Source organism: Thamnophis elegans, chromosome 5 (assembly GCF_009769535.1).
Source record: "Thamnophis elegans isolate rThaEle1 chromosome 5, rThaEle1.pri, whole genome shotgun sequence".
Lineage (NCBI taxonomy): Eukaryota > Metazoa > Chordata > Lepidosauria > Squamata > Colubridae > Thamnophis > Thamnophis elegans.
This window is the reverse complement of record NC_045545.1, coordinates 86,227,058-86,243,136: the sequence shown is the minus strand read 5'-3', so window position 1 is coordinate 86,243,136 and position 16,079 is coordinate 86,227,058. Positions and strand designations below refer to the sequence as shown.

Below are 16,079 nucleotides of genomic sequence, written 5' to 3'. Positions count from 1 at the left end.
GACAAAAACCCTTTTTGTTAATTTACTGTGAATTCTGCTCATTCACATCCAGCAAAGTCTTTCGAGGGAGGATTTACAGTCACAGACCTTCTCTGGCTTGGAGAGCTGACAGGCCAATATCTGAAAAACTTGGCAAGGAGTCTCAGAGAGTCACGAACCAATTAAGTTAACTAATTGTCTCCTGCAAACTCCACTACCCTTTTGCGCCTCTTTTCTTTCCTCTGGGAGGGGCCATTCATCATCTGGCTGTACTCCCAAGTCGACCCCTGTTCTTTAGCTGTTCCCTTCATTTGGCAACTCTGCACAGGAGCACACTGGGAACAGGCTCCAGCTGTTCGTCTGCCTCACTGATGTCTGACTCTGAAGGCAGCTGATAACTGGCGTGGCTCTGACTCAGAGGTGGTATTCAGCAGGTTCTGACCAGTTCTGGAGAACCGGTAGCAGAAATTTTGTGTAGTTGGGAGAACTGGCAAATTCCACCTCTGACTGGCCCTGCCCCCATCTATTCTCTGCCTCCCAAGTCCTAACTGATCGGGAGGGAATGGGGATTTCGCAGTAACCTTCCCCTGCCACGCCCACCAAGCCACGGCCATGCCCACCAAGCCACGCCCACAGAACCAATAGTAAAAAATGTTGAATCCCACCACTGCCCGGGATATTGGAACTGTTATAAATGTGAGCCAGTTGCCAGCTGTCTGAATTTTCATCACAAGACTATGGGGATGCCGCAAAGGTCATAAGAGTGAAAAATAATCCCAAATCACATTTTTTCACTGCAGTTGTAACTTTGAACAGTCACTAAATGAACTGTTGTAAGTCGAGAACCACCTACTAAGGATTTTGAAGGTTCTCGTGTTCCTCCAAAGATCCAGGCAATAAATATCTCCTGAAAGATCAACTGCTGGGCAGAATCAGGGGAAAGAGGCAACTAGGCGTCTTCTTGTCTACATCTGGGGATCACCTACAGGAAAACGGTTGGGGAACCCTCAGCTCACAGCAATCATGCTGAGGCAGAGAAGCTCGGTCCTGATCCTGTTTGGGTTATTTTCTGTTCTTTCCTAAAGAGCCAACAGATCCCCTTTCCCCAACCATTTCTCTGATCTTCTAGATCAGCAGGCGCCCAGCTGAGCCTCCCCAAGCGCTCTTCTGAATTTTTTAAATTTTATTTTAGCACAAATAATCCATCTTCCATTAAGCAGTGTGTCATCTGGGTACAAATGATTCTGTAATAACAGTTAAAATTTACAATCATATTCATTATTTAATCTATTACTTAATCTATTCTTAGTTTAATACCAATACATTAAAAATGTGATACTTTACATCCTCTTCTTAGATTGTTTAACTCTATTAACCATTTTCTATATTAATGGATAAGAATTGAAGTACTAAAGAGGAGATGTATAAATAATATAATGAGGCTGATATAAACTTGATAAATGTGATAGCGATTATTAACAAAGGTAGCATAATCTGGATCAATATAAAAGAAACTTAGTTAAATTTGTTCATATATCATAGAGAAATGTTTAGATACAACAAGAAAGATATAGATGAAGGTAATGATAAAAGAAGAGTTGGGCTTTTTTTAATATAAATGTTTAAACAATATAATCAGGATTACTTAAATTTGAGAAATGTGATACTAATATTGTCACCGTGTATTGGATTAATATGAATAATACCTAGAACCAACTCTGTTCACACACAATATAAATGTATAATTTGTATGTGGGTGTATACATGTATATATGTACATGTACACATACATATATATACATATACATATGTGTGTGTGTGTGTGTGTGTGTGTGTGTGTTGTATTTGTGCTGATAAATAAAGGGAGACTAGTGTAGATCTATTTCAAGCTATTTAGCTCTCATCAGCTAGCCATACCCTTACTGGGATTGGAACCTGTGCTGTATTGCATCTTAGGCAGATGTATTATATATACATATATATGCACATACACATATACATACATACATACATACATACATACATACACACACACACATACACACACACACATACACACACACACACACACACACACACACGTTTTCTATATTTAATCCTCCCCAAGGTCTTTTCTGGAACGGCACAGATCCCTCCCCACCGGGGACCGGGCCACGATAAGTGCAAGCCGGGGACGCCGGGATCCCTTCCCGAGGCTCTGCTTTTCCGCGGTGCAAGTGAGCCGCGCGTGGGGGGGAAATCCGGCGAGAAGTCGCGCGTGGGTGAGCTGATGCCTGCTTGCTTGCGTGCGTGCGGCTACTGTCATCCCCGCCCGGTCCCCGGTCTTCCCTTATAAGCAGCGGGCGGCTGTGGGAAATCAGCTGGGCCGAAGCATCGCCAGAGGCCACCATGCCGACCATGCCGACACCTTGCCTGCCGCCGGCCCTCGCCCAGCGGCTGCTGCTGCTGCTGGGCGCTTGCGTTTCTCTCCCTGCCGCCGCCGCCGCTGCTCTCCACTTCCAGGAAGGGCAGAGCTGTCATAAGCCTTTGCCGCGCAAGCTCGCCGGCCTCCGGTAAGGCAGCCCAGTCGCTAACCCGTCGCTCCAGCCCGGTTAGCTCTCTTTTGCAATAGCGCGATGCCGCGGACGCTGCAGCTGTGGGCATCCCCGGGATGCAGCCGGTGCCGGGAACGCGGCGGTGTCCGGGCACTCGGTTCTGGTCGATTCGGGCAAAAGGGCGCAAATGGGACGGGGCGCGCGGAGAGGAGGAGTAGCCCTCTCCTACAGGGAGGATGCTGGACGGTTTGGATTAAGAGGTAGCCTCTCTGGTCCCGGAGGAACCACCCGTGCCCGAAGGCACTGCCGCTCCCGGGCTGACCGTATAGGCATCTCGCTATTTCCCCCAGTTTTCGGCTGCAATTTTGTTTTGTTTTGTTTTGCTTTGCTTATTTTTATTTTATTTATTTATTTATTTATTTTTTATTTTTTATTTTATTATTTATTTTATTTATTTTATTTATTATTTTATTTATTTTATTTATTTTATTTATTTTATTATATTATTTTATTATATTACTTTATTATATTATTTTATTATATTATTTATTTTATTTTATTATTTATTTGGTTTGTCAAACATGTACAAGATAACAGGTATAAGTACAGTATAAACATGGACATGAACAAAGGAAATGAGTACAAGTAAATGGGGATAGTAGAACAGGCATGGTAGGCACGCTGGTGCACTTATGCACCCCCCCCCCTTACAAATGATGGAGCTGAGATTGAGATCTCCAAGGGGATCCCATGTAATCCCCTCCTTAACCTGGTTAAATGATGCATTCACACATGACGCTAAGCTTGGTTGCCTGGGGGCGGGGTAGGTAGGTGGGGAGGAGTTTAACATGTTGGATGAACTCTGCCATTGGTTGCATCCCGGTGCTTCGTTTTGTGCAAGCGCAGCAACCCGAATCAAGCCACTTGGGTGGTGAATTCAGCTTTTGGGTCCAATAATCGTGGTTATTTGTAAGTAGAGGTGAGTTAAGAAACCTGCAGAAGGGGATGGCAGCTGTGGAAGAAATTTGAAAGCAGTTTGGCTGGGCTGGTTAAATGTAAAGCAGAGTAAAGCAAGAGGCGTTGTGGAATTTGGTCTCCTCCTTCAGGGTCCAATCAATCCAGCAGCATTTAGGATTTCAACCCCAACCTTGGAAGGCTGCTTCCAAGAGCCAAGGTGGCGCAGTGGTTAAATGCAGCACTGCAGGCTACTGCTAGATCAGCAGGTCAGCGGTTCAAATCTCACCGGCTCAGGGTTGACTCAGCCTTCCATCCTTCCGAGGTGGGTAAAATGAGGACCCGGATTTTTGTTGGGGGCAATATGCTGACTCTCTGTAAACCGCTTAGAGAGACCTGAAAGGCCTATGAAGCGGTATATAAGTCTACTGCTACTGCTATTGCTATTGCTATTGCTGAATTTTTACTCAAGAGGAGCCAAGGAGGCTTCTTGAAGGACATTGGTGCTACATGACCCTGGAAAACATTAAAGGCTGCTGGGGATGGGGAAAATACACCGAGGAAGAGGAGATTTGTAAATGAGGCTGGTTAAAAATAAAGCAAAATAAGAAGACTAAAAATACTGGACTACTTACGCAGGACTATATGGTTTTTGTGGCACCTTAGAAACACTTCCCCATTCTGTTCTTGCAAGATGCCTTAAAAATAACCTTCCTAGTTCAGAAATTCTTTGTTTAGCTATTGTCTCATTTTGTGATTGTTTGCAGTGATGAAAAAGTCATTTGGCAACCAATCCTCACATTTTGCCACCTTCAAGGGTCTGTACACCAAAGGAAAGCGGAAGTCAGACCATAAGCACAGTTGTGGTTTCACTTGGCGACTACTTCCTTTAACGACCTAGTGGTTGCCCCCAACTGTGGTTAGTAGAGCCCCGAGTCCTGGAATTTCCTCATGGGAATTCTCCCATGCAGCTACTTCTGTTGTCCTGCTGCTTCCCTGATGGGAAGGATCAAATGAAGACTAGTTATTTAGTTCCTTAGATATGATGTCCACACCTAATGATCAGCATCATTAAATACATTCAGAGGACAGTGTGGGTGTTTAGGCTTGGGTTCATAAATTAATTTTGTGTGTCTCAGCATATCAGAATGAGTCCTTCTATAGGATATGTGTGAAATATCAAGGGATCCAACATAATGCATGTTCCCAAATATGGTACTTAACATTTGTCCCCTTTCATCATTGATTTCATCATTGAAAAATGACGGCTCATTGACGCAGTGGCTCAGTGGCTAAGACACTGAGGTTGTTGATCAGAAAGGTCGGCAGTTCGGCGGTTCGAATCCCTAGTGGCGCGTAACAGAGTGAGCTCCCATTACTTGTCCCAGGTTTTGCCAATCTAGCAGTTCGAAAGCATGTAAAAATGCAAGTAAAAAAATAGGGACCACTTTTGCTGGGAAAGTAACAGTGTTCTGTGCGCCTTCGGCATTTAGTCCTGCCGGCCACATGACCATGGAGATGTCTTTGGACAGCACTGGCTCTTTGGCTTTGAAACAGAAATGAGCACCGTCCCCTAGAGTCGGGAACGACCAGCACATATGTGCAAAGGGAACCTTTACCTTTATGATCCATTTGTTTGCTTTCTTGAACAACCAGGGAATCTTCTCTTTCACCAAGATTAAATAGCCTGCCTGATCTTGTTAAATCAAAGTGCCCTACAGACAAGTTCTATGGGGCTGCTTCCAGCTGGTGGGATCACAGGGAAGAACCAGAAGCATTTTCTTAGAGCATAAACATTGGGGAGATCCTGGACCTTATGCTGAAGTTCTCAGAAGAAGCTGGCCACAATCTGGCTATCAACATTATCATTTAGATCACTTATCACACCTGGTCCTCGTAAAGATCCTGGTTGATGCCAAAAGATTCTGGCTTCCGAAAGGTCGAAAAAAGACTTGTTTACCCTGTGCCTGAAGGTTGAGGTGTCCTCACCATCACCACTGACATAGATGCAATCATAAGATGATGCTGATGATAAAGTGTAATTTCATTATTGATAGTACACGGGGTGACCAGAGTTTTCCTGTATGTGCCTGTTGGCCCTCTTTGACTCACATCGTTTCCTTTTTGATTTTTCACAAAACACACAGTTTTTGTTTGTGTCACCTCTTGGTCTTTGATACTTTTCTCTTTTGAGTAACTTCCCCATACATATTGTAACTTTTGGTTATTAGTTTGCATGTCTGGAGGACAATAGAATCACGAGAAGCTTAGACACAACTGTCAGCTAAATGGAAAAAATGAGTAAAATCTTCCAGCAACGCTAGAATGCGTTATTCCTCTTTGCCACCACCACCACCCCTTTGAAAAAAAAGTATTAGTAGGTTCTCCCTTTTGACATTCTCATCTTTCCTCTTACCAGAACCTACCCTCGTCCTCATGAATATTTGGATGTCTCAAATCTGCCCAAGAGTTGGGACTGGAGAAATAGAGATGGAGTCAATTATGCGAGTGCCACTCGAAACCAGCACATTCCCCAATACTGTGGATCATGCTGGGCTTATGGCAGCACCAGTGCTCTGGCAGGTAGGTGGTTGTTCTATGCTCTCCTTGTCTTCTCCTTTAAAAAGATGCACTGTGCCTGAATATGGAGGCTCCCTTGCTGTCTATTATAGTTTAACCTTAGTCAATAATGCTTTTCTCTATGGCAGTGGTTCCCAAAGTTGGCAACTTTAAGACTTGTGGACTTCAATTCTGGGAGTTGAAGTCCACAAGTCTTAAAGTTGCTAACTTTGGGAACCACTGCTCTATGGGTTGGCTCCCAGGTTGACTTTCGTCTGGGTTTTCAAAGATCAAAACCACACGTGAAGTTCCAATTAAAGTAATTTATTACTCAACATGCTTATGCACAAGAATCTACTCAACTAATAGCACTGTGTTGGTGTAAGATAAAGGTCAACGAAGTTGAAGAGAGGTTGGACTTAGTCTGTTTATGATTATGTAGAGATTCTAATAGAGATGTGGGGGCTCAGTGGCTAAGACGCTGAGCTTGTCGATCAGAAAGGTTGGCAGTTTGGCGATTCGAATCCCTAGTGCTGAGTAACGGAGTAAGCTCCTGTTACTTGTCCCAGCTTCTGCCAACCTAGCAGTTCGAAAGCATGTAAAAAATGCAAGTAGAAAAATAGGAACCACCTTTGGTGGGAAGGTAACAGCATTCCATGCGCCTTTGGCATTTAGGCCACATGACCACAGAGATGTCTTCCGACAGTGCTGGCTCTTCGGCTTTGAAACAGAGATGAGCACCATCCCCTAGAGTTGGGAACGACTAGCACATATGTGCGAGGGCAACCTTTACCTTTTAGAGATTCTAAACTGATTCCTCTTTCCACTCCCTTTTCTGCCATTCCTTCTCCTACATCTTTCTGTTCCATTAAGCCGCCTCCAATTTCTACCAGTTCTCCCGTTTCTATAACTTTTCCCCAAGCCTAGTCTGAAAAGCTGAATTCTGTTCGATTCAAAGGTAATGGATGTAATCTGGGATGGGATTTATCAGTGCCTGTTAAAGAGTAGGAACAGAGATATGAGCCTCGGTGGCGCAGTGGCTAGAGTGTAGTACTGCAGGCTACTTCTGCTGACTGCTGGCTGCCTGCAATTTGGCAGTTCAAATCCCACCAGGCTCAAGGTTGACTCATCCTTCCATCCTTCCGAGGTAGGTACTGTAAAATGAGGAGCCAAAATTGGTGGGGGTAATAGGCTTACTCTGTAAACTGCTTAGAGAGAGCTGCAAAGCACTGTAAAGCGGTATATAAGGCTAAGTGCTATATGCAGCATTGGGTCTATGGCAGTGGTGGGTTTCAAATTTTTTTAGAACCTCTTCTGTAGGTGTGGCCTGCTTTGTGGGAGTGGCTTGCTTGCCATGTGACCGAGTTGGAGTGCTTGACAGTCATGTGACTGGGTGGCCATGGCCAACTTGTAAAATGTGGTGAAACTCACTTAACAATGCTCTTGCTTAGCAGCAACCAAAATGTTGGCTCAGAAACTCTGGCTTTTGAAGCATGCAAGTCTTAAAGCTGTCAAATTACAAGACTCTTGCACCCCTAACCCTTTAGAAAAAAAACCCAGGGGTGTTCAAACTTGACAGCTTTAAGACTTGTGGACTTCAACTCCCAGAATTCATCTTCTTGCTCTTCATCTTGATGACGGGCAGGGGGGAGGGAGCTGGAACCGGTTCTAAACGGCACTGTAGATTTGTGTAACCTCTTCTATAGAAGAGGTTGGAACTGGCAGGAACCCACCCCTGGTCTATGGCCAGCTCCCATGATAACCACAAACAGTTCCTTGTCCCACAGGGTTCCCCTTGTTTTCCAAGATGTTTTAAATTCCGTGATAAAGAAAAATTGGTCTATTGCAAAGCAACTTTCCTCCACTAGGGTGCCCTCCCAATGACTGGGCTCCAAGAATTCGGAGCAAGTCTGTTGCTGTGAAATTGTGCAAAGTGAACACTGTACATCTGTCGTCCCCTAGCCCAGAATGGGGAAAGGGTGCTCAAGATACAAGTAGTCCTCAACTTAAGACTTAAGTCATAATCGAGACTGGAATTATGGTTGTAACTCATGCCAATTGACAAGCGGCCATCAGTGACATTCTCAGTCATCCAGGTCATGGTTGTCCCAAAGGTGCTTTTTCCGGAGGCAACTGGACTTTCTTGTTTTTTTTCTTTTGAAGACGTTTCACTTCTCATCCGAGAAGCTTCTTCGGCTCTGACAGGATAGTGGGGAATGGAAGGATTTATATTCCTTGCAGACAACTGCTAATTAGAGCAGGGGTGTCATACTCACGCCATCACATTGTCGTCATGTGACTTATCGTGACTTTTTCCCCCTTCGCTAAAATGGAGGTGGCCATGGCCAGCATGTGATGCATCGGGCCCGTGGGCCGCAAGATTGACTAATTTGGTTGCAGGTGTGTGATTGAAGCCCTACCTCCTATAAAAAAATGAAAATAAAGGGTGGGGGGGCTTCAATCAGGCAGGTGAATATTTGGTCCCTTCCTAGGCCTGCCATCATGGGAATGGTCCCACAAAGGCCCCAACAATGTTCTTAGAAAGTAAAAGTACCCCAGGGGAGGATGTCACTGGGATGATTATCTTGTAAACTCACCTGGACATACTGTATTTTTCGGAGTATAAGACGCACCTTTTCCCCTCAAAAAAGAGGCTGAAAATCTGGGTGCGTCTTATACACTGAATACAGCAGTTTTTGCTTTCCGAAACTCCACCCCCTTCACCAAAATGGCTGTGCATAGCTTTTAGAAGGCTTTCAGAGAGCTCCTGGGACTGGGGAGGGCAGAAATGAGCAAAAAAACCAGTCCATTTTTGCCCCCCCAGCCCCCAGCAGCATTCTATAAGCTTCCTAAAGGCTATCCATGCCCTTTTTAAACAAAAAACAGGGCCATTTTTTGCGAAAAACGGGCCATTTTTTGCTCATTTTTGGGGGAGAGGGCAGGAGTACTCTACAAGTCTCCTAAAGGCTATTCATGCCCTTTTTTAAAAAAATGGGCCCATTTTTGTGAAAAATGGGCCGCTTTGGGGGAGTTTGCAGAGTGCAAAAACTTTTTTAAAAAAATTTCCTCTTCAAAATCTTGGTGCGTCGTATACTCTGAAAAATACGGTAGTTTCAAAGTCAAAATGGGTCCCTTATCCCCCAAAGGCTGGCTGCTCCCTTTTTCCCCAGAAGAAAGAACCCCACAAAGTCCAGAATGCTGAAGACCCCAACTCATGCCGTACACCAAACATCTGCTTCTTTCTTCTCAGATCGTATCAACATCAAGAAGAAAGGCGCCTGGCCTTCTGCTTACCTCTCAGTTCAGAATGTCATTGATTGCGCCCAGGCAGGGAGCTGTCATGGTGGAGACCACATGGGCGTATGGGCGTATGCTCACCAGCATGGCATCCCTGATGAGACCTGCAACAACTACCAGGCAAAAGACCAAAGTGAGAGAATGGGACAGCCTTGATCTTAACTCTTTCCTGCTGCAACTTGAACATATGTTCACCTCTGCATCTCCATCCTTGGATTTCCATGTGTTCATGTGAAGTTTTGCAGATATGAATCGGCTCCAGGGGGCCCTCATCTCCATCCCAGCCATAGCAGCTCTGATGTAGCCTTCCTTTGTAAGGTGGTTAGAAAGAACAGGGGAGGCTTATATGATACCAAAGGTCTCCACGTTTTTAGATCTATCATAGATACCAAGCTTTCTGAGTCATGCCACTCTTGAAAGTATCTGTGGAATAGCTTTCTCCCACCAGTTTGATGTAGAGATTAAGGTGCTAGAGTTGAAACCAGGACACCCTGAGTGCTAGACTTTCCTTAGGCCTGGAAGTAACTGGGTGACTTTAGGCCAGTCACTCTCAGCCCAACCCATCTAATGGGGTGGCTGTTGTTGGGAATATAGGAGGTAGGAGTATTGGGTATGCCTGGTGCCTTGGGATGCACAAAACAGGATATACATCTAAGACAAAAAAAAGGACTCAGGAAAACGATTAGAAATTTTACACAAATTTGCAGCCTAGGACATCTTGGGAGTCAAAAACATCTGGTGAAGATATATAGAGACCATTTCCATAGGGTGTTTAAGAAGATTATATTTTCTTGTTTTCTTCAGATAGGCTCTCATAGCCTATATATTGAAATATATGTTTAAAGAAAAAAAATATCTGCTGTGAACTCCACATAGGTGTCAGGAAGGGCATCTGGCCAGGAAACCTTCAGCTCAATTTGGTCACCCTGACTCCACACAAAATAAAGGGCATTAAAGGGTCATTAAAAGATAAATACCGTATGTTTTGAAGCACAGGACGCATTCCCCGCTCCCCCTAAAAGTGGGTGAAAATTGTGGTGCATCTTATACATCGAATTTTGCCAATTCCCTGCCTACCTGCCAGCCCCTTTGGCCATTTTTGCCCTCTGCATGTCATGTTTTTGGCCTCTCAATGCTCCATTTTAGACCTGTTCCAGGCTGCAGGGATCGCCATACCACATCGCCGCCGATTGCTACCTCCATGCATCACATTTTCGGCCTCCACGCATCACATTTTTGGCCTCCGGGCATCTCATTTTTGGCTGGTTCCAGGTGGTGGGGATGATCGCTCCCTAGAACCGGCTGAAAATGCGAAACCTGGAGGCAAAAAATGCAACGCACGGAGGCGGTGATTGGCAATGATGTGCTGTGGCGAATCCTGCAGCCTGGAACGGGTCTAAAATCAGTCAATCAGCTATTCATGCTAAATCAGGCTGCGATAACATGTTGAAGCTGACCAGGCTGTTTGCTATTTGCTGTAAGGATGCTAGCCAGATGAATATTGATAGATGCTGGTAGGCAGAGGCAGAATTTTTTTTCTTGTTTTCCTCTTCAAAAAAGATATGTGCGTCTTATAGTCTGGAGCATCTTATACTCCAAAAATACAGTATGTATGTATGTATGTATGTATGTATGTATGTATCTATCTATCTATCTATCTATCTATCTATCTATCTATCTATCTATCTATCTATCTATCTCATATATATAATTATATATATATAATTAGAGATAGAGAGACAAAAGGAAGGAAAGAGAGAGAGAAAGAAAATCCATATAATCCATCAATATTAATCTGGCTGGTTTCTAGTCTAATGCCTTGATCTCTGCACCAAACTGACCCTCATCAGGTTTTAAGCTTTTTACATGAAACTATCTATTTGCTATATTTATATTTGCCACTTTAAATGTGGAAGGGTTGATTCCTTTTGAAGCCAAGTAGGTGGTGATTCCTGGATGAAAAATCACTACCTGAGATACAACAAGCAGGACAGCATTTCATTGTTCTCATCTTTCAGGGCGGGGGGGAGGCAATTTTCTGGTGCGAAAGTTCTTTTTGGTTTTCATAGAGTGCAAGAAATTTAACCAATGTGGAACGTGTACCACCTTTGGGGAATGCCACGTGATAAAAAATTACACCCTCTGGAAAGTGGGAGATTATGGAACTCTCAGCGGCCGAGAGAAAATGAAGGCGGAAATCTATGCAAATGGACCCATCAGGTAACGCAATGAAAGCGTTTCTCACGCCTTGACAAGTTTAAGATAAGATGGCTGAGGAATTCCGGGAGTTGAACTCCACACATCTTAAAGTTCAAGGTTGAAAAACAATGGTCTAGGTAATATTCAGAGGTGGGTTCCTACCCGTTCGCACCAGTTCTGTAGAAAACCAGTTCGTCAAATCTACCGAACCGGTTAGAAGAGGTTCCACCAGAAAGCAGGCCACACCTACAGAAGAGGTTCCAAAAAATTTCAAAACCCACCACTTCACACACACACACACACACACATACACACACACAGAGAGAGAAAGAGACAGAGAGAAAGAAAGAAAGAAAAAAAGAAAAAAGAAAGAAAAAGTGAGAGAGAGATGAAAGAAAAAAAGGGAAAAAAGGGAAAAGGGATAGAGAGACAAAAGGAAGGAAAGAGAGAGAGAAAGAAAACACATGGCTGGCAAGCCACTCCTACCCTCAGGTCACATGGCCGGCAAGCCACTCCCACAAAGGAGGCCACACCCATAGTGTAGGTTCGAAAAAGTTTTGAAGCCCACCACTAGTAATATTGCAGAAGCGTGCGCGTAATTGATTATTTCAGTTGATCTGTTATACTTTTTTGTGTAGGATGCCTTTGGATAAGTGTTGATTGCTGGAGACTGCCTGGATTAGTCCCTACAGTTTTCTTGGCAAGATTTCAGAAGGGGTTTGCCATTGCCTGCTCCCTGGGGCTGAGAGAGAGGGGCTGGCCCAAAGTCACCCAGATGGCTTTCTGCCTAAGATGAGTCACACTGAATATGGTCCTGTTTTGGTCAGTTTTTCAAGTGATATCCTGCTAATAGGGGGAATCTTTTTATGTATTTTCTTTCAAATATCCCAACAAGTTGGAAAGAATAAAACTACTGTAGAAGAAACCTTTTCTATGTTGTTGTCAAGAAAACTGTAAGGAGAGGTCCATATTGTTCTCCAGTGACAAACCCAGCTTTTCCCCCCCTTCTTGCAAAGATCCAGAATCTAAAGTTCCCATGGCTAAGGATGGACTTAGTCAGTCTGATACCTTAATTCAGCAATGCCTAATCTTTTCATCGCTGTGTGCCAAAAGTACATGCATGCGCATACGACAGCATACGTGTGCACACCCATAATGCACGCACGACCCCCACGCTTGACACCCCCCCCATGAACGCCTGTGCGACCACCATGTGGGTGCTTCAGGCATGCACGTGCAAACCCCTGCATGCGCCCCTCCCCGTGCATGTGTGTGTGCCATGCCCCCATGCACCCCACGCCCCATGTATGTGCATGTGACTCCCCCACGCATGTGCATGCATCTCCCGCATGCACCTTGCTCCTCATGAATGCATGGCAGAGACCCCAAAACCAGCTGGCGTGCGCACATGCTGAGCTGGAGTGACGGCTCGCGTGCCTGCAGAGAGGGCTCTGCGTGCCACAGGTTCGCCGTCCCAGCCTTAGTTGCTGCACTACACCGGCTCTCACTAAATCTGACCCAAATCAGGCTTTGTGGCTGGAGAGTGTTCTTGGTCTTCATGATGAGGTCTAAAGCTGTTTGTTTCGGTAGTTTTCATCCTGAAGGTTTCATTTTTGTCTTTTGTTTTTATGGAGTTGTGGGATCATGGCCACTTCTAAACTGGATGCATACACTGGAGGCCTGTATGAAGAATTCAGGATCTTGCCTATAATAAACCACATCGTCTCTGTTGCTGGTTGGGGGATAGAAAATGGAACAGAGTATTGGATTGTCCGGAACTCTTGGGGAGACCCCTGGGTAAGGAAGACATGACACATCCATCTGTATTATTACTTTTTAAGGATTTAGCTGGGTGGATAAAGTTCCCTGCTTGGTATGGCAGGCTACGAGCATTCCAGTTGTGAAACGTACCAACGTTATGTAGGGGTAGGGTTTAGTTAACTCTTTATAGATAGTCCTCGATTTACAACTATACATTTGGTGACCATTCAAAGTTACAATGGCACTAAAATTATGAACAATTTTCACACGTGTGGCCATCACAACATCCCCCATGGTTGTGTGACGGACATTTAGGTGCTTGGCAACCAGCATTTATTTACAATGGTTCCAGTTCATGTGATCATGTGACCTTTCCAGTTAACTTCTGACAAGCAGGGTCAATAGGAGAAACTGGATTCCCTTAATGACTGCATGATTCACTTAACAACTGCAGTGACTGGCTTATCGTAATAGATTTATGGCAAAAAGGTTGTAGAATCAGAGTGACTCACTTAACAATGGAAATTCTGGTCCCAATTGTGGTTGTAAGTCATGTTATTTCATTATTGTGGTTTAGGAAAAATTACTTCTTGATTAGACGTCATTTTATATCTTGTACCCAACTGCTCAGTGGTGCAGTGGTTAGAGTGCAGTATTGCAGGCTACTTCTACTGACTGCTGGCTGCTTGCAATTTGGCAGTTCAAATCTCACCAGGTTGACTCAGTCTTCCATCCTTCCCAGGTGGGTAAAATGAGGACCCAGATTATTGAGGGCAATATGCTGACTCTCTAAACCACTTAGAGAGGGCTGTGAAAGCACTGTAAAGCGGTGTATAAGCCTAAATGCTATTGCTATTGCTCTATTTTATCTTACACACAGCTCGTGATTTGAAATATTTTTGGGGTGCTACCTTAGCATAAGAACTTAATGTTCTTACATGAATATGTGCAACTTTATGTCTTTCAGGGAGAACGTGGCTGGTTTCGGATTGTGACCAGCGGATACAAAGATGGAAAAGGAAAATATTACAACTTGGCTTTGGAAGAAGAGTGTGCTTATGGAGACCCAATACTCCTTTGAATTTGCCTCTGCACTTTCTTTGACTGGTGCTTTTGGAGACTTTGATATAAAAGAAACTATCCTGCAAAATGAGCTCTTCTTAAGAAAGAAGCAGTGCTATTGAGTAGCATTTGCTGATGGAATATCACCACAATTCAAGTTTTCTTTTCATTGATAAATAAAGATAAAGGCTTCTCCCGTCCAGTTGTGTCGGACTCTAGGAAGAAGTGCTTGTCTCTGTTTCCGCTGTGGGTACCAGTGTTATCCAGAGACATTTTCTGTGGTCATGTGGCCAGAATGTTTATACACCAACGCACACAGAGTGGTATTACTTTTCCACTGAAGTGGTACCTATTTATCTACTCGCATTTCCATGCTTTCGAACTGCTAGGAGGGTAGGAGTTGGACCAAATAACGGAAGCTCATCCCATCATGCAGTGCTTAGGTCTTGAACTGCCAACCTTCTGATTGACAAGCCTAGCATCTTAACTGCTAGGCTACCAATATCCACTGCCAAATGGACCTCTGTTCATTGGGAGCACAGAAAATAAATGCCAGAAAATTTGCTTTCTTCTTGAAAGTATTTATGAGCTGTCATCTATGCTTTGGCAAAATGAGATTACATTTGATTCTGGGTCGAGTGTTTTATAAACTCCAAACAGTTGAATCACCTTTAAATTGATGCCTCTAAAATTTAGGGGATGGAGTTGGCAAATTAAAAAGTGGAGCCAAAAGGGTGGGATTTATATTGTCTTTCTCTTAATGGATGCTTTCTCTCTCTTTCTTATTACATGCCCATAATTAGGGTTAGCCCACACCTTTCTAGCAACTATCTTTATATTAGTTCTCAATAGAGGTAGAGATAGCATGGGTTGACATTGTCCTCCTTCGGATTGGACTGAGTCTGATTAAAATTAGTTAAGCCACGGCCTTGTTGTTAGCCTTACCCAGCTTTTTGACTCAGTCCAGTTCGAAAAGAGGACAGTGTCATCGTTAGCTCCTTGACTAATTAATATTACTAGACTAAATTGGAGATCAATTTCCACTTTTTTAACTCTCTTCTGCTGCCTGGATTGATAGGAAGTAAGCCAAATATTCCTGGGGCTGTCAGGCGGGCTGGAGCTGCTGAAGGGCCTGCACCCGTTGCTCGCCTGGTGGAGGCTCTGCTGCCCATTGACATCTGACAAGGCGGGAGAGAGCTTAGCGCTCTGTGTCTGGGCCTCCAAGAAAGGCTAGAACAGATCTCCGCTTCTCTCCAGGTCAGCTGAACTCGTGCCCTGTTTTAAAACGTCCCTGCAAGCCGCTGAGTTTTCTAACAGAATTGAGAAATTGAGTTGTATTTAGGAGCGCTGCTGTAAATTGAAGTTAACATTAGAGCACTATTTCTCAACCTTGGCAACTTTAAGATGTGTGGATTTCAACTCCCAGAATTCCATAGCCGGCATGCCAAGGTTAAGAAACATTGCTATACAGTGGAAAGAAGAAAGGATTACATGAAAACAGAGATATCGCCTTCATCACTAGATTTCCAATCTAAGATTTAATCCCATATTCTGAAAACATTTCAGGAGTTGGATTTGTGCAACATTCTAATATAAATATGAGTTTGGAGTTGAACAGGGCGTCCCACTGCATTCTGCTTTGACTGGGCCCCATTTGAGATAGTGCAACCAAATTCTGAGCACTGTTCTGACCTAGGCTTCCTTAAAAAGCATGAAGCAAAGTCTTGGTCCCGG

The 16,079-nt window shown here is 44.1% G+C and overlaps 1 protein-coding gene across 1 annotated transcript; it reads left to right on the top strand.

Moving 5' to 3' along the window:
• The first annotated feature begins 2,089 nt into the window (after positions 1–2,089).
• On the top strand, positions 2,090–14,563 carry LOC116509773 (cathepsin Z-like). Its single transcript, XM_032219078.1, has 6 exons — positions 2,090–2,531; positions 5,887–6,050; positions 9,277–9,456; positions 11,393–11,543; positions 13,157–13,319; positions 14,251–14,563. The coding sequence occupies exons 1-6, from the start codon at positions 2,368–2,370 to the stop codon at positions 14,362–14,364; spliced, it is 936 nt and encodes a 311-aa protein (XP_032074969.1). The 5' UTR covers positions 2,090–2,367; the 3' UTR covers positions 14,365–14,563.
• Positions 14,564–16,079: the final 1,516 nt, after the last annotated feature.

Bases quoted from the DNA above. Each gene is read 5' to 3' on its own strand.
- LOC116509773 (XM_032219078.1), top strand. From the start codon at position 2,368: ATGCCGACCATGCCGACACCTTGCCTGCCGCCGGCCCTCGCCCAGCGG. The intron at 6,051-9,276 runs GTAGGTGGTTGT...CTTTCTTCTCAG, and splicing joins CAGCACCAGTGCTCTGGCAG to ATCGTATCAACATCAAGAAG. The intron at 11,544-13,156 runs GTAACGCAATGA...GTTTTTATGGAG, and splicing joins TATGCAAATGGACCCATCAG to TTGTGGGATCATGGCCACTT.